Source organism: Saccostrea echinata, unplaced genomic scaffold, assembly GCF_033153115.1.
Source record: "Saccostrea echinata isolate AGI-Se365-2 ecotype Australia unplaced genomic scaffold, CSIRO_AGI_Sech_v1 ptg000030l, whole genome shotgun sequence".
NCBI lineage: Eukaryota > Metazoa > Mollusca > Bivalvia > Ostreida > Ostreidae > Saccostrea > Saccostrea echinata.
The window spans coordinates 23,547,732-23,566,380 of record NW_026889779.1 but is presented as its reverse complement, the minus strand read 5'-3'; the positions used below and the strand labels follow the sequence as shown (position 1 = coordinate 23,566,380).

Sequence of the window (18,649 nt, the reverse complement as noted above, 5' to 3'; positions counted from 1 at the left end):
ATATTGCTGTTATGATGTCCTATGATTAAGTAATTATAAATACATCGACTACGGCTTTCTTATCTTAAAATATTCTTTTACAAATCCCAGCTTAAGGAGTGTGCAATGACCAGTAAAGAGTTATATCAACATGTGTTCGAAAGAATACAGAATGAATAAATATGAATGTTAAGGAAAACAGTTATGAATTCTTTTTACATATTGTCTTTGGTATCATAAGAAATTTAAATAAATCATTTCGGTACATTGCACGGTTTGATTGATTTATTACTCATCAAGATTAAAATTTGAAATTGGACGTTTATACATTTGAATGATTTATTAAAGAAATACTGGATCTGCATTTCAATGAACATTTGAGTTTAAAACATCAATCAAATTCAAAATATTTACTCTAAGTGAAATGACGAAATATACTGCCTTATCTTAAAATTTTGTTATCCCGTTCAACTTAAGAAAAAAGCGAATATTATTTCTTTCTAGATGAAAACAACAAAGGAATGATTTTGTTTCATTTTGATGGAAATATTCTTCTTAATGGATGATATAAGCAACCAATGTATATTGCACATGATGTACCGGTAGCAAACATGAAAAAGACTATGGTGAGAGAGAAAACAGAAAACAACGCGAGCGTATTTTAGATCACCTTGTGGTTAAGTTAGTGTATTGTCATAGAAAAAATAATAATAATAAGATAATAATAATAATAATAACAACAACAAAAATGAATTTTAAAAAAACTTATTATATTAACAAGCTTCTTACTGTGAATACTCTGTTGATAACTAGATACAAAGTGCGTTGTATTTACTGCTTTTAAATGCATAATTTTTTTTTAATTTAATAATCTTATATCATGACACGTCAATGAAATTATATATATATATATATATATATATATATATATATATATATATATATATATATATATATATATATATATATATATATATATATATATATATATTAATTTACCAATCTCCATTGAAATTAATCGAAATAATTGATCAAGATTTTTCTTGTCAAAATATTTACATTTTAAAATTTCTTTGTGCGAGATAAAACTACAAAGAGTAAAAATACTTCATTTCTACATAAAGCTACTGGTTCATCGATAGGCGTGGTTAAAAAAAAAACACGTGCGGATCGGGAGAGAAACAGAAGTAAGCGGGGCTTGTAACACGTTAAATTGCGGAATCAAGAGCATGTAATTATAAGGAATTACTGTCAGATTTTTCGGTTTTATGATGTGTTCATGCAAATTATCACGCAAGCCAATCGCATCATCACATCATGAAACCAGACAGTTATTCCTTAATTCAATTATATCAACTCTAAAAATGAGATTTTTATTGAAACGTATAAAAAAAATTTAATTGATGAATTATGGTAGAAGAATTACTATAAATGAAGAAAATGATGAAATATAGATGAAGAAGAAGATTCAGTACAAATGTACATGTAGTACTGTTATGACCGTACAAGTCAGATATTTCTGAATCTCGTGAAAATGTTGCCATGTGGGACTTTAACTTCAATGTATCATTGATGAATAATTATCAAAGAATTGTTTGTAATTATAGAAATACATCTGTAGTCTGTCTAATTTTTTTCTCTGCACCAGTCATTATCAGAATGTTTTTTGAGCAGATCTCTATAGTGTGTGTGATGACTGGACGTACACAAGCTTCCCCTTAAGGGGCCTTTTCCTTGCCATGCGAAACTAGCCGTCACTCCTCGTCTGCTTCGCTCCTCGGCTGTTTGAATTCGCCTCGCATCCGGTATCCTTTCCGGTTTTGCGCTTGACAGTCTGGCTATCATACTGTTTAAATCAGACTTTTTCATCTTCTTGTTACCTGTTTTTGTAGTATGAATTATGAAATGGTTATGGCATAAAGTATCTTTGAACAAATAAAAAAAAATGATAATAATATATTTTTTTTTAAAGTCAAATATTAATATAACACTCTGATTATGCTATTAAACACAAATATTCATCATATTTAGAATGATTTATTGTATATTTCTACACTTCTGAAATGAGATGATTTTTTTTTAATTTATGATAAATTTTAATCATGGCTTGTTTTCTTATTAGAATTAGCCGTTTCAAAATTAAGTACATCACACATACAATCATTAAAAATGATCCTTACAATGTACATCTTTACATATAATTTGTTCATTAATTACAAGTTAAATTCTCAACTCACTCATAGTCATCATCCTTATGCAAAAAGTATACTAAACTAATTTTCACGACCTACAGGTACCTGTAATTTAATAAGTTACCTGTAAATCTACCCCCGGATGTGCCTGAACCACATCTCTGTTCTGTATTGGTATCGGTGACAGAGTTATGAACACTGGATGTTTTAGGCTGTGATAGTCTGTCGATGAGAGAGCCCAGGTCTGATTTAGAAAGTGTCTCCAGACCCATGTACTTTTTGCTAAGACCTGACATCGGAATTGGGCGCCTCGGGGTGAATTCCTTCTTTGTTGGTACAAACTCTGTATGCGGGAGACCAACTTCTATGAAATTCATTTTCCAAATTTTACTGAAAATTTATTCAATTCACGAACACTTGCACGAACATCATGATTCATAAATCATCCCACCACAAAAACAGCAACTAAATGCCAATTGGAAAATTCCCATTTTTTTATTTCCCTTTAGATAGAAATTCTTGAGACGATTCCACCTTACATAATAATGTTGTTAAAGGGTGTACATTAGAATTGATTTGACCATCCGGTCTGGCAAAGGGAACACATCTTTTAAAAGGCATTTATGACTAAGCCTCAGATATAAACAATAAGTTTTCTGTATTGATGTAAATAATAGTGCTTTGATCAACACGACGAGATTTGTTAGTCTTAAATGGCTTATAGAACACAATATCATTTTGATCTGGACACAGATTTCCAAATAATAACAAGGCTGATTTGTGCGAACTGGTGTGGGAGCGTGTATTCATTATTATGATAAAGAAAGCTAAACCACGCATACTCCATGTGCATGTAATATGATTTCTACCGATCCAAAGGGAATATATTTAAGACATTCCCTTGACAACTAAGATATATTTCAGCGAGAAGGACACGGCTGCTTTCAATTTCGCACTTATTTTTTGAGGGGAAAAATTTTGAGGAGGAGTCTAATATTTAAAAATGATGTTTTTTGTTTTGATCATGATGTATTATCCGGATCTGTTACAGTATTTTGCGACAAGCATGATTTGAATGATATAATGTCATCTTCATTAGAACAGGCACATTTATGAGGCATACTGACAATGTTTATATACTTGTAATCAAAATGATAAGTTATGCTGGTAATTCAGAGTAAGTAGGTCACTATTACATACATTTACATCTCTTCTTTCTTACTTATTATTTTGATGTTCATACATTGTAGTTAACCCTAAAAAAATTAAAAACGAAATGGAGGTAATTATTTGACCATGACATGAAGGGGATTGATTATTGGTTTGACAAAGTGGGGCCTTGTCTACTGCTCCTCCTGACGATATTTTGTTAAAGATTCATCTCAAATGTAATCTTTTAAATCACTACTAATAGGTTCATTGGGACAATAAATTAGATCAAGTTACATTTTATGACATAGATGCATATTCATTCGGCAAACCGTGATCATAAAGAACTAACACACTTTTGATGTAGATCACAGAGTCTGACACATCTGATTCATATTTTAATATTTTACAAGGAAAAGACTTTGATGGTAATCTAACAACCCAGCTTTGTGATAAACGTGATGAAATCGATTTTTCAATCGACTACTTCCCTTACTTATATAGCAATATACCCTTATCACCTGCATATGGGGTTTTTGTCTCCCAGTTGATTAGATACGCAAGAGCATGCTCTACGTATGAACAATTTCTAAAACGGGGCAAGCTATTGACAAACAAGCTGATGAAACAAGGATATCAACAGTCTCGTGTGAAGTCATCATTTTGCAAGTTTTGTGGTCTATACAATGACCTTGTCAGCAAATAAAACCTATTAATAAGTCAAATGCTGACTGATGTTTTTCATACTAATTGTTAGGCCATTATTTTCACACTGAATTATTTCCGTTTTTCCCGATCATGACAAGGAGCACACGGTGGGTGTGACCGGTCGGCAGGGGATGCTCACACCTGATCCCACCTCTGATGTTTTTAGAGATCGGTGTTTGCTCTGCCCCCGATTTCTATCGTTTAAATAGACTTTGAGCTTGAATATTGATTATTACATGTATATCCATATTTCATTCGTCAGGAATCTGAGCTCGCGAAAAAAGTAAAAAATTCATTGATCCGACACATAATACTTAAGCATTCTATTTATGATTCGGATTTATGTTATATTTTTAGGAAAGGGAAACATTTTCCTGATATTGTGTTTGATTTGCAAAAATATACCTTGAAATATGGCTAGATGAGTCATTTGGTACAGAATGTTACACATTTATATACATTTGTTATATCTGGGTCATCGCTGGACAATTTTAAAACGTTATATGTGTGTATTTTAATTCAAAGAAACGAGCAACGTTTACAAAAATAAAAATGGAGAAAAGACCCAGAGGCCATAAAAATCAACTTTTCCCAAAAAATCCTAATAACTGTGTAAATGCTCCGCTTCATTGTCGTTTTAATGCTCATATTTGCATTCGCGTTTTCTCAGTTCTTTCCAGCAAGGTCGGAAAAACACTTCGGATGTATTTTACATCACAGGATTTTAAAATTTTATACAATATGGAGTCGTTTATATTACAGGACTTTCTATGATCTCGTTCAAAGTAAGCATTTTGCAAATATATGGTCGTTTTAATGACAATGACATTGCAAATACAATCTATCTTTGTTTCGTATTTTGTCTGAAAGCCTCATACAAGTTGTTAGGCCATTGTTTTTTTTATACTAATTTTGACTGGATTACCCATTTACCTCATCAATACAGAGGGCTCAGGGCTGACAGGGTATGCATTCTCCTCCTAGGCACCTGATTCGATCTCTGGTGTTTCCAGGAGTCCGTGTTCATGTTTTATATTGTTTGTATCATATATGAGATTGATCAGAGTTGTCATCTTTATCTTTTCATTATATCTCATTCTCTTCTTTATTAAATTTAAAATTGTAATGGTAAATTATTGTACTGTAAATTAGTTAGAAATATATACATTAAAAGTATTGTACAAAATACACCTTTATTTTGGACACTGCTTTAATGTTAAATCAAGTTTTGTCTGTTCATAACAAGCTGTGATAATTGTATATCAGAATAAAATGAATAGTAATTTTGAATTTCTGTTGTCTTGTTCTGACAGCATCTGTGGTGGATCCACATCTGTACAACCAGGTATCACTTCCATTATATGAGATATAAGTATAAAGAGTAGATAGCCCCAACTCACCTTATACAATAAAACTTAGGTAGCAATATTAAATTCATCCCTACATTCGAAGAAAATAAAGATAGACAGACAAGGAAAAATTCTTTCAGAAAAGCTCACGAGCTCTAGATCTTGGACTAGGTGAACTAATGTACGATAAAGTGAGAAAGAGTGACAACTCGGTTCAACGAGGGAAATACCAAAACATTAAAATATCGAGTCAAAGACCTTGACTTTATGACAGGACATTGACTAAAGATCATGACACATGATTGTCAGAAGGAACTCCATTACTTTGAGCATCCATTTACTTTTTTTTGTGCCCGGAGAAGTAGGGCTGGCCAAATGTAATGGTTTTAAGAAATTTTTTTTTTCATTTCACATTGCAATTCATGCATAGTTGAAAGACTATATAGAACGATCTTTAAAAAAAAAAGAAAACAAAACCAAAAAACAAAACAAACAAACAAACACAAAAACTATAAATATAAAAACCCCTCAAGATACGAGGGGTGATCAAAAAGTTCGCGAACTATCTCTATATTTAAAAAACCACAATTCAGATCAGAATGAAATTTGGCACACATATAGTCATACACATGTTTCTATAAATAGCAGATGTTAAATAATTTTTTGCTCCGTGTTTGTGACGTCACAATGTGAAAATTACGTCAGTATGTAGGTCACTTGTGACAAAAAAATGGTTGACTCAGTCGTACTCGAGCAACGAACGGCTATAAAATTTAACGTATATCTCGGAAATTCCTTTGCAGTAGAATATGATAATTTTTACAAGGTTTATGAAGACAAAAGACTTACCAGAAGTTCAATCATTAATTGGATTGAATGTTTTAGTGAAGGCAGGGAGATGGTTAAAATTATGTTTGTTCTGTTGTCCAGCGAAAGCAAGCCGGTAAAAAGATGTGTCCTTAGTTGAGCAATTTGTTTTAAAAGATCGCCAAATTACAATAAGAAAAATAGTTGAAAATTTGAGAAATAATATAATTATTAAATTCCTAAAATATCGTTTACTTTAGACTTTAAACATATGAGATATGAAAAAATGAAGGCGCCCATATTTTAAACGACGCTCCCGAGACAGAGGACTCGGGTTGTGATGGTCGCCATGCTAATTCTGGGAAGGGATATCCTTATCCACCCATCCTATTGCCGAGATTTGGCCATTTCTGACAGATGGTCTGTTCTTGTCATAAAGAATTACTTGCATGGTATGAAATATAAGACTTGGAAAAATCTCTTAGCTTCCGTGAACAGACCTCTACGAAGCATGTCACGTGACCGCCTGGATCACGTGATTCGCGCATGGGCAGAACAATGGCATATGTGCATTAAAATCGGAGAGGACTACTTTAAAAAAATAATGAACACTAAAACCTCATTTTATTTCTTTTAAGAAGTAATTCAATTAGTTCGCAAACTTTTTGATCACCCCTCGTACTTAAATTCACATACAAATACCTGTCTTCTAAATAATTTGAAACAAAACATTTCATAAAGAGAAGAAAAATCATGTTTACAAACTTTCTCCTTACATATAGACAGATTTGAAATCAATGACAAAGATATTGAATAATGGTAAATGCTAAATCCTGATGTCTATATTAAAATCTACGCAGTTATTGGCATATACTTTTTTTGAAATAAGACTTTTTTTCCCCTGAAAGATCGTCCTACCATCTGTCAAGAACTCAAGTTACTTGATATTTGATAAACAACAAACAGACCACAAATATATGAAACAAACCGCCTTTTAAATTTTTTAATAAAATGCATCTATTATTATACTTGATTGATTTGATGGTAAGAAAATGCATTATTATGTAAGATTGTCAGCTTTAATGATTAATTATCTCCAGTTTTTTTCGCTTACAAACCTAACATAAAGAAAAGTTGTTTTTTCTGAGATAAAGTTCCTACAATTCTGGTAATATTCCATCAAAAGTGAGACCTGCATTCAGCATTAGTTGAAATATCTACCACAGATGAAGACAATAAGAGACGTTACATGCTTACTTTAGATTTACTTTCATTTGTGCCCGGAGAAATAGATTTGACCAAAAGTAGTGGGTGTTCATCTCACATTGCAATTCATGCACAGTTGAAAGACTCTATAAAAAACTTTTAAAATTTTTTAGAAAAATAATTAATTAATAAATAAAAAGAAAAAGAAAAAAACTCAAGATGCATAAAATTCACATTATGGAAATCATTTTGGTTTTATATTCGTAGATTTTATTAAGAAAGATTTGAAAGAAACTTGTGTCCAATCCCGTTGATATATATTGTCAATAAAATATGTTTATAAAGAAAAGGAAAACGAATTAATATGAAGAAGGAGTTATTTGGGATATACACGTGTTAGCAATAGGTACATGCAGGTAAATGAACAATTTGATTTTGTGGTCGTGAAATAGGTCTAATGCAAAGTCTCATTCATTTTAAAGGATATGTGCAATTTAAAACCGATCGCGAAATAAGTGGCATTTCTAGATTCAAGAGGTAATCTGAAGAAGAAGGGAAATGAAATAAGAAACATACAACCCCAGGTTTATTTGAAATGTTTTTACCATTTGTTGTGTTTCTGAATTTTGTAAAACACATTAACGGTATATTCATATACTGTGTAGTTTCTCTTCTATAAATTATTTATTATACATGTAATTTCCACCAAATAAATTTTAGACCCTTCTTTCAGTTAAATTATCCTTGCATTTTCTTCTCAATAATTGAACTATGTGTTCTTCCCAAAATCAAAGTCATTTAAGCTTGATTCGTTATATATATTTTTTGAAAGATGTAGTCTCATAACTGCAACGGTGAGTACAAACAAATTGAGTAACGCGTTTAGCGCGTTATGGAAATTTGTTTGCAAACACCATCATGTGGCAGTTATGAGACTACATCTTTCATAAATAATGATTTAATGCTTATACATGTATTTACATTAATTAATCTTTGCATTGACTACAAGTGTGATTTATATTTCAAAATCCCTGTATTATCCTTCGGGTAAAATACAATTAATGGAATAGCGATTGCAACAGCTTCTGTTCAATAGGAGCGTGAATTTTTACTTTTGCTTATGACGTTGCCGCACAACGTTTGTGACGTCAAAGTAAAAAGAAAGCATACTTTAACCCCGTCCGTGTTATGGTGTTTTGAATGCAGTCGCTTTCCACACACTTTATAAGCAAAATAAATTAATGTTGATTGTAAATACACTTGTAATCGAGAGAATAATTGGACTGAAATTGTAAATTTCTACATCAAATATGACTGTAAAAGTCGGTTGTGTAATTTTGTCCAATGCCAATTGCGATCTTTTATGACAAGCAAGACCATCTTTTTGAAAGTTCATATTCTTATTAATCATTTAAAAGCAATATTTAGATTTCAACAGAAGCAGCAGTTTCTGTTAAAAACAAAAAATGTTTTGTGTCTGAAAATGTGAAAATAATAATGATAAAAAAAAATATGAAAACTACTTTACGTTGTAATTTTAAAAGACATTGAAAATAATTTGAAGTCATTTAGATAAAAAACACATGAAAATTTCCCAAGAGACGTCGTTTCCAAGAGCCGACATTATTTTTATTTTCCCGAGAGACGTCGTTCTCAAGAGCCGACATTCAGTTTTTCGGTTGGTACTTGAGACCATGGTAACGTCTTCAACTTTTCTGCGCACGCGTACAATAAGGAGGAAGAATTAAAGCAATATTTTCGTCTTGGACCAGGCAAAGTTTTTTTTTTCTCCAGAAAAGTATATTTTTAGGTTTCGAAACCTGTAATTATCTGAAACCTAATACTTTCAGGAAATGAATACAATTTGCACCCATCATGCCAAATTCTATTTTTGTCAAATTTCCTGTTTGTGCGTTACGGTGCAACTTTAAGTAAAGGCAAAATGTGATAATAACCCTCACACATATATCTCGAAAAATAACAGAAACTAGAAAAAAAATACTAAGACAAAAATACCAGAACAAAGTTTTATTTTGACCCTTTGCGCTTCAGAATGATGTTCGACAGCATATCTATTTCAAATTAACTAATCATGCAGCCCCATTTTAATAGTATTTGTCAAAAGACATGTAAATGATCTAAACAAATATTCAATGCGTGTCCTTTTGAACTCTTCCGGAAAAAAAGATTTTCATGTTTACATTTCAAACATCGTTAAAGATGAAAAACATCTCAATTTTCTGAACAGGGAAAAATCAGAAAATTTTCTATTTAATTGTTTTCACCCCCATTTATTTTGACAAATGTGTTCTCACATGCGGAATAACATTTTTTGGAGGTGCAAATAATGACCAAAATAACGAGTTCAAAATTCTCCGATATCGTTGCTTATTTACAAAAAGACATTGACATCGTCAAACATGTTAAATCACTTTTTGCTAATGTATTTACAAAAGAAATAAATTCTAAATATTTTCAGTGGATATGCTATATAAATGAGCCCATTCCTCAATTAAAAGGCATCCGAGCTAGAGACCATGATCCGAAATCTCACTGCCTTCGCCTTGGTCATCTGTGGTAAGATACGTCCATTCTATTGATAATATTGAAAATTAAAAAAAGTAATCAGGTCTTTATGATTCGATTTTTGGTGTATTATTCAGAGTATAGTTTTTAGAAAAATATATATTAGTATATCTCCTGGATTTAAATTTTGAAATCCAGTGTATTACCTTTTTTTTTTTTTTTTTTTTTTTTTTTTTTTTTTTGATGAAATGGATATATTGATTTGAGTGACATTGAATGTTTCATTCATACATCAATGTGTTCTAAGTTCCTTTTTTTTTATCTATAGCCGTGTGTGCTACTGGCTACGGCGGTGGAGGAGGTAAGATAATATTTAAATAAATTAATTAAACATTTTCCATTGAAATGGTTTGGATGTAAAAGTATTTTTATACATTTGTTTAGAATGATTTGAAAAGCCCTGAAATCGGCTCGGTTATTGTTTTATTCCCTGATTTGAAAATAAGGTGTCAAAGCGTCTCTTCACAGACTCTGATCTGCATGTCATATTTGAATATATGTTACAGCATGTAAATTTGCACAATGTAAAACTTTCCAAATATTCGCTGTTAAAAAGAATCTGAGAAATAGCTGTTTCGATTTGATAATTTATTTTTAAAGGAAATTTTTTAAAGATTTTATCAAATTTATTTTAATGTAATTTATATTTTAATGTAACATGCATTCAACTGTATGTTCCGGGTTTATATTTTAATCTGAAAGTCTGAAGTAAAACGATATTCAAATTTTTACTTTACGGGTAAACGTCACATAATTAACTCGATGCTACATTTTTCTTTTAGGATATAGAGGTGGATTGTATGGCGGAATGGGAGGTCTCGGAGGTGGTCTTGGCAAAGGACTCGGAGGAGGAATAGGAGGACTTGGCGGTTTGGGTGGAGGAAATCTCATCGGAGGAGGTGGTATAGGAGGACTAGGCGGAATGGGAGGAGGACTTATAGGAGGAGGCAGTCTTGGAGGACTCGGAGGATTAGGAGGTGGAATGATTGGAGGCGGTGGACTCGGAGGACTTGGGGGTTTGGGAGGAGGGCTCATTGGAGGAGGTGGATTGGGAGGGCTTGGTGGTATCGGAGGTGGAAGTTTAGGTAAAGGAATTGGAGGAGGATTAGGAGGACTCGGTGGGCTTGGTGGACTAGGAGGAGGTGGTCTAGGAGGACTTGGTGGAATTGGAGGACTTGGAGGAATAGGAGGTGGTGGACTTGGAGGACTTGGTGGACTGGGAGGAGGTGGTCTTGGAGGACTTGGTGGAATAGGAGGTGGTGGTCTTGGAGGACTCGGTGGTTTAGGAGGACTTGGTGGTATAGGAGGTGGTGGTCTTGGAGGACTCGGTGGTTTAGGAGGAGGTGGCATCGGAGGCGGAAAGATAGGAGGAGGGGGTGGAAAAAGTGGTAGCTACTATTAAGATTTGATGGAAAAGAAGGGTGACATGTCTGATGAAAAAGGTAAAGTAAACAATTTCATAATTTGCACTTTTCAATGTATGATAAGGGTATGGACATTGTCAATTTTTTTCATTGAAGATACAATATTGGTTGCAATTAGTAAAATCAAAACCAAATGTTTTTTATTATCATATTTTTTGCAGTGGATGCCCGGAGGAAAGCTTTTGTCAAAATAAAGTGTATATGAAATCATAAATGTTTCAATTGTTCTATCTTTTGAAAAGCATTGATTTTTTATTGTTATATTCTTCAACATTTAATCAATGTGAAGCAATTGGATTTGTAAGTAAATGTAAACTGAGGGCAAGGGGAACTTTTTGGGATTTAAAAAGTATTGAACCGCATATTGGTTTCTCAATCATCTTTGGAAAGGAAAAGAACATCTTATTATCATTTATGAATTTAAAAGTTTCTTTTCTTTTTTAAAAGAAGAAATTCATGTGTTATTCTCGTAGATAAGATTGAAGAATAATACCGCATTTATTAATGATAGACTGAACTTGCAACAGTTCATGTCATAGATCTGTGAAAAAAACCGTTTCAATGCTGAACATGTCAGAATAAAAACAGCTGTTTTCTAAGTTCACTTTACTCTACATGTTCAATGTACACACCCCACATTAACTGTCATTTAAGTTCTTTTACTATTTCTGAAAGCGTACAAAAGTATCATTCCATCAGGTCATCTATAAAACACGAAAACTGTTCTTTCAGTGGGATAAAAAATCCAAGATCAGTGAAGTATGCTTGTTAAAATATCATGCATTTTACCACTTCGGACAAATTGATAGCGCTTATGTAAAAAGAAAGTTTGGTTTTCCTAATGATTATTGTCGATACTTCAAGCGTAACCCATTTAGCTTGTCGCTCATCAAATTGAAAATCCTGATGATTACAGCAATCTACTGTATGTATTAGAGCTTATCTCTCTGTATTCTTCTCGTAGAAAACACATCATTATTTTTAAAAAAAAAAATCATTTTTTAAGTTCTAGATTATATTCGCCTTCCTAAAAGATGAATGACAAGATATAAGAACATGATTTAAGACGTTTAATAAATGGGAATTCAAATGTTAAAATTTTGTAACAGGGAAATAATCATAATTCTTTGCGATGATGTAGTTATGTAAAGTATGATTGAAAATTTCAAGCATGTAGCTATAACTTCTTCGTATGTGATCAATCCATGTATCTTTTTGGATGAAATTTTCATGAGCTTGATCGTGTATGAATCGGTTTCGAAAGGAACATAGGAAAACCTCTTTATTAACCAAGTGTTGGTAATCTTCGCTTATTATTTGTACAAAGTTAACCTTATTATGTCATCCTTTTTTATTTAAGACACAAGATTTATTATGCACCAATCGACAGTTCTTTGCAATATATGTTCATAATAAACATCAGAAAGGTCGATTAGTGTATTCTAATTCTTAAAGGAAACGAATTTAGATTAAAGAGATAATTATTTGCTGTTAAAAAATATCAGCAGGTTTTACTTTGATCAAAGTTGTAAAGATTGTCAAATTTCAAAGGTAATATAAATGGCAAGTCAACACAATTATTTGACGTTTTATTTTATTATAACTTCATATGCGCTGTAATGATTGTTAATGAAGGCAAAGTTAACGAGAAACAAAAAATATATTCAGAGACTAGTTTTAATTCATTCATTTTTTCTATATTCAGTTTATTCTCTCAAATGATGTAAATAGTTCAGAGACGGATCCAGGATTTTTCCCAAGGGCGGGGTGCGGGGTGGGGGTTGTTCACATCAAATATAACAAACAAATGTCAGTTTTAGAAATTATTTTTGTCGATCAAAAAATTGTTACGGGAAGGGGACTACACTTTCTAAGTCTCTTCTCTTCTCATAGATGACTCTTCTTACCGTTTTCAAAAGGGTCCATATTTTCTTGGAGGGGGGGGGGGGGGAGGACATTTTCCTCTTATTGTTATATAGAGAATTAATAACTGAAAATTCCGGACACCTGAACCCCCCTCCCCCTTTTGCCCATGGTAGTTTGTTGTTCTAAATTTTGCTATTTTTTCTTCTACATTTACATGATAACAGTGTTAGATATTTTTTACACTAAAAATTTGTTTCTAAAACTTGAAAATATAAGGAAATGGTCAACATCAACAGTCTCGTTTAAAGTCATCATTTCGTAAGTTCTATGGTCGATACAATAACCTTGTCAGCAAATACAATCTACCATAAAGTCAAATGCTGACTGACTTGTTTCATATAATTTGTTAGGCTATTATTTACACACTGAATTGTCGATGGATTTTTCCGTTATTTCCCGATCATGGCAAGGAACACACGGCGGGTGTGACCGGTCGGCAGGGGATGCTCACTCCTCCATGGCACCTGATCCCACCTGTGAAGTTTTAGAGGTCCGTGTTTGCTCTGCTCTTATTTTGTAATGTTTTACGGACTTTTAAGCTCGATTACTGTTCTTTATCTCCACACATTTCATCAAATGTGACAGCATTTCCCGAATTTCCTATTTTGCTTAATTACCAAATATATATAAGGGTCACTCAAAAATACGTAGATTTTTTCCAGAATTTTTAAACTCTACATCATATAAATAACAAAACTTGGAGGGCACATTCTGACAAAAAATCCGATTTATGAAATATGAAGGTCCATGGACACAAATTTGAGGCAGAACAAACATAAACCTCAAAAACATCAGAGGTGGGATCAGGTGCCATGGGGCGAGTAAGCCTGTCACACCCGCCGTGCGCCATGTGCTCCTTGTCATGAACGGACAAACGGATAAAAGAGAATTCTGTGTAAAAATGATAGCCTAACAATTTGTATGATAAACGTCAGTCAACATTATACTTAACGATAGATTGTATTTGCTAACAAAGTCATTGTAAGGACCATAGAATTTGCTAAATATTGACTTTAAACGAGACTGTTGATATCCTTGCATTATCAACTTATTTGTCAATAGCTTGTCTTGTCTTAGAAGTTGTTTGGATGTAGAGCATGCTCTTGCGTATCGTTATCATACATTATCACTAAGTGATGATATCAATTAGATTGAATTTGACCGTTTTATTTTAGAAGCAAGGTCAGGTCAAGGTCATTATCTTTTTCCTTGACATTTAGAGTAAAAAAATTACTTTTGCTAATCATGTGATGCCTACTTCTATTTTAAAAGTTAAAATGTTTTTCTTTTTGCACAAAAAGATGTTACCATATCGGGTATATCAGATGATTCTACCAAATTAATTGACACAGTTTAACTAAAAGAGATATTGGCTAATCCGAATTTCCTCTATTTATATTAATTTTCTAGGATATATTATATACTACTATTTTTATATACTTCCTTATATTTAAATATTTCTTATTTTCACATATGGTAAAGTAGTCATAGAAATATACAAAATGATATGAAAACAAAAAACTTTGTCCGTTTAGTAAGAGAGAAAAATACTTTTTACTGATTTTTTTGCTCAAATCCAGTTTTAGCTTTCTAAAGCTAACAAGATTGTAGTTTGTTAAGAAAATCATTATTATTTTCTATAGTTTAAAACTTTAGGGTATTTCTATTAGTTTTAGCTAATTTCAAAATTTCTTTAAGTCTTTGATTGTTTAAAAACATTAACTAAACATATTGTTTTCTAAGTGATTTTGATGGGCAGAAAAGGAGATATTTTCATACGCCACAGTTGCGCCAATAGTATAGTCCCTGCTGGATTTCAAACTCAGTTTACTATTTCTATCTAAAATTGTACAATTATGATGAGTAAAGAAAAAGCATGATCTTTTAAGTACATCACAGCTACGTATAAAAGACATACAAACAAATACACTTGGATTATTTCGACTAGTCAGAAACCAGAGAATAATCCTTCCTTAAAACACAATTTCTAGAATATTTTTATCGTACAGTACTCCTGAAGTTTCTCCTTCACTGCCGCTAATATTTTAGTGAGGAGTAAAGAGAGAGGCTTGGAAGAACGTTTACTGGAACGCACTGTGTATCTTGAATTGTATTTTTATGTAGTTTAGGAATCATTATAGGTATGGTAAATCAATTTGAACTTAATTGTTAAGAAAATCAAAAATATTTCAAATTGACATTATAGCTCATTCCTCCATGGCACCGGATCCCACCTCTGATGTCTTAGAGGTCCGTATTTGTTCTGCTCCTATTCTGTAATGTTTAATGGACTTTTGAGCTCGAATACTGTTCGTTATTTCCATATATTTCATCATAAAGAATTTCCTCCTCAGAAAGGGATCCATGAGTATAAGTTGGATTACCGGTTGCAGAATTAAGTTCTTTTAAAATACAATTAAAATGAGACTTACAGACAAAGACAATATTATTTTCGCTTTGTCAGCTGGGAACAGTATATATTGATCGTATAATCTAATTCTTTTTTCACCTGAATCATTGAAGACAAATGGATGGATGACTTTCATACTGCCCCTCAACCGTTCAATGCGAGATTTCAACATCCATCTGTTACTTTTATTCCATTCTGACAGATTCGGTGTCTTCTTTTTTCATGTTTGGTCCCTCGCCTGGAGTAATTTTCCGCAGAATTCATATTTATGAAATTTTGACGCCAGTTGAAATACCTAAAGTTTGGCTTTTTAATAAGTGATTTAAGGTCCTCATTATTAACTATATTTACGTCACCAGTAATGTCGTGTCCAGCAGGACAATTCTGGTAGGTAGAAGAACATGATCTCGTAGGATGATTTTGTTTCAGATGTGTGGATATTTAGGCACTGTACGTTTCTTTATAATAACAAGTTTGGAAACAAAAGTCGTTGAATATTTGTAAGAAAACAAAATGCATGTGGACTTCATGGAGCAACTTAAGATATGGAGAAATTAAAGACTGGACCCTTTTGTGTTTAAGAATATTACTAATATTTACTGCGTCCATTCATTGTTGGCATATTTAAGTTAAAGGAAAGCAGAATGCTTTTCCGTGACACGCGGTGGTTTTTACAACATGTGATTTGCAAAATCCATAATCACAGATTCGAGCCTGTATTCTGGTGTCGAAGTATCCAAATGTGTACATTCCTTGCAACTGGCCTTTTCAAATAAACAATTTAAGCTTTCAAAGGGACAGCTTGGTGCAAATGTGATGAAGAACCAACTTTTTTTTTTTTACAAAAGGTAGTAGTGAATCAAAAGAGACATGACCGATGTCCATGACTACGCGTACGTCTCTATATATAATCAACAATTCCCATCACATTCACATTGTAACACTGTGGACTTGAAAGTTTCCCAACACTATCGACATTGCTACCATATGGAAAGGTCGTGCCTAGTTTTCTTATCCAGTATTCTTCTAGTTGTTTCTACGGAAATGTGTACTCAATGATGGGCTGTTAGTATGATGGTTATTTATTTTCCCCTGAATTCTAACTTTCGTTGACAAAATTATTGATCAGGTAGATTAAAGTGGTTGTAGAGACACTGCTGTCCACCTTTTATTTAAAATCTATGCCTCGGAATTCTTCTGTTGAATGAACCCTTGGTTTCACCAATATAAATAAGCCTACAAAATGTACATTCTATTCAGTAGACAACATTGAAGATTTGCAGTTCAGTTTTGGTATAGAAACTTTGTAAAAAAAGAAGAACAACTTAAAATCAAAACAGCACAGGTTTTTCAGCCTTTAGCAGAACATTTATATATAGATGACATGGGATAGGAAAAGGATTCAAATACATTCATTCAATTTTTTGTAGGAATTGTGGTTTTTATACCAAAACTGGGATTCTGAAAACTGCACATATGTATGACATATGTTTAATACCCCCGGAGGATTATCCGAGGGACATAAATGGGACTCTTTGAGTCTGTGTCCCTTATAGACTTAAAAGAGCATTTTTTTTAGTCTGAATTATAATAATCAAATTTATTACTATACGAGTCAAAACTATCTAAAATTTAAATTTGCGATAGCACGAAGAATTTAGTAATGTACTAAAATACATGTAAAAATACATATAATTATGTATTGTCTATAGTCATATCTCTTTAAAAGGAGATGAATTTAGATGATAAGGGTCAAACTAAGCAAATGTAAATAAAACTGAAGTTTTTTTAAAGGAACGATTGTTATAGCATTTAAGATATAAATACATGTATATTCCAAGACTGGTCAACTATTTATTATTAGGTTATGCTTTTTTCTGCAAAGGAAATCAACCACGGACAGTAAGATTTATAATAAAATGTGACAATCAATGAGAAATATGATTAATCAACCCTCAAAGCAAAATCTAATACTGAAAAAGAAATCATAAGAAATCTGTTCATACATGTTTTCCTTATAAAAGATCTAAGTCAATCAGTCGACTTTACTGCAGTTGTCAGTCTACAACTTTATTTGAAATACAATTCATTTCAGTATGCCATATTTTCATCAGTTTGTTTGGTACTGCACATCGTGCGGTTTGAAACTACAGTACCAAGAGCTGATTATTGATGTGCTACTTGAGAGATATTAAAGCACTAAATCTCAAAATAGTTCAAAAGTAAAGTTTCAGAAAAACAGACTCCGGGTAAAGTGATAACGAAATGTCACTCTGCTCTGCAGAAAGTAATTAAGTACATTGGAAGTTTTGACATATAATATAACAACAACACAATTATCAATACTTTAATATGATTTTTTTTCTCTTGAAATACCGATAATTATTTAATCTAGTTTCAATGTATTGAATGAATACTGAAAATAATTATGAAAGAAGCCTCCATCATCATTTTTATTTATTTTTTTTTTCATCTAGAACTGTTAACCAAAGAAAGTCTAACATTATATTAAAGGATTCAGAAACACTAATCAATTTCCTTCAATTTTTTTTTCATCCAGCATATCAGTATATGTTTTTTCATTTTAATCTTTAAAAAGAACTGTAATTTAGATTTCACGTTGAAGAGATTGATTGCAGTGCAAAACATGAACGCTAAATGTGAAATGAACGAAATGATATGTAACGCACGATAGTGATCAAATCTATTGTTTATAAATATTGCAAGCATTCCTTGATTTTATTAAGTGAATGCATTTTAACCTCAATAAATGATCCAAAATGGAGTGGTTATTCTTTCTTATATTTTCAAGAATTTTTCTTTTAACTTGATTATTTCATATATGTTACACGTAAATGTCAAAAATTTGCTATATTAATGAAATTTTGTTTTAAATGCAAACTAACACTTAAT

The 18,649-nt window shown here is 32.2% G+C and overlaps 2 protein-coding genes across 2 annotated transcripts; one reads left to right on the top strand and one right to left on the bottom strand.

Annotated features, from left to right (window-relative positions):
• Positions 1-988: 988 nt before the first annotated feature.
• On the bottom strand, positions 989-2,832 carry LOC133196580 (uncharacterized). The gene is made up of 2 exons (XM_061332446.1): positions 2,296-2,832; positions 989-1,859 (listed from the first exon to the last, which is right to left on the bottom strand). The coding sequence occupies exons 1-2, from the start codon at positions 2,546-2,548 to the stop codon at positions 1,606-1,608; spliced, it is 507 nt and encodes a 168-aa protein (XP_061188430.1). The 5' UTR covers positions 2,549-2,832; the 3' UTR covers positions 989-1,605.
• A 7,095-nt stretch (positions 2,833-9,927) lies between these two features.
• LOC133196967 (acanthoscurrin-2-like) lies at positions 9,928-11,378 on the top strand. Its single transcript, XM_061332810.1, has 3 exons — positions 9,928-9,967; positions 10,245-10,277; positions 10,759-11,378. Exons 1-3 carry the CDS (start codon positions 9,928-9,930, stop codon positions 11,376-11,378), a joined length of 693 nt encoding a protein of 230 aa, XP_061188794.1.
• Positions 11,379-18,649: the final 7,271 nt, after the last annotated feature.

What these genes read in the sequence shown, in the direction of transcription:
- LOC133196580 (XM_061332446.1), bottom strand. Translation starts at nt 2,548, where the DNA reads ATGAATTTCATAGAAGTTGGTCTCCCGCATACAGAGTTTGTACCAACA. An exon ending in ATCCGGGGGTAGATTTACAG is followed by an intron (nt 1,860 to 2,295) that starts GTAACTTATTAA and finishes CTACAAAAACAG; the next exon opens with GTAACAAGAAGATGAAAAAG.
- LOC133196967 (XM_061332810.1), top strand. Translation starts at nt 9,928, where the DNA reads ATGATCCGAAATCTCACTGCCTTCGCCTTGGTCATCTGTG. An exon ending in CTTCGCCTTGGTCATCTGTG is followed by an intron (nt 9,968 to 10,244) that starts GTAAGATACGTC and finishes TTTTATCTATAG; the next exon opens with CCGTGTGTGCTACTGGCTAC. An exon ending in TGGCTACGGCGGTGGAGGAG is followed by an intron (nt 10,278 to 10,758) that starts GTAAGATAATAT and finishes TTTTTCTTTTAG; the next exon opens with GATATAGAGGTGGATTGTAT.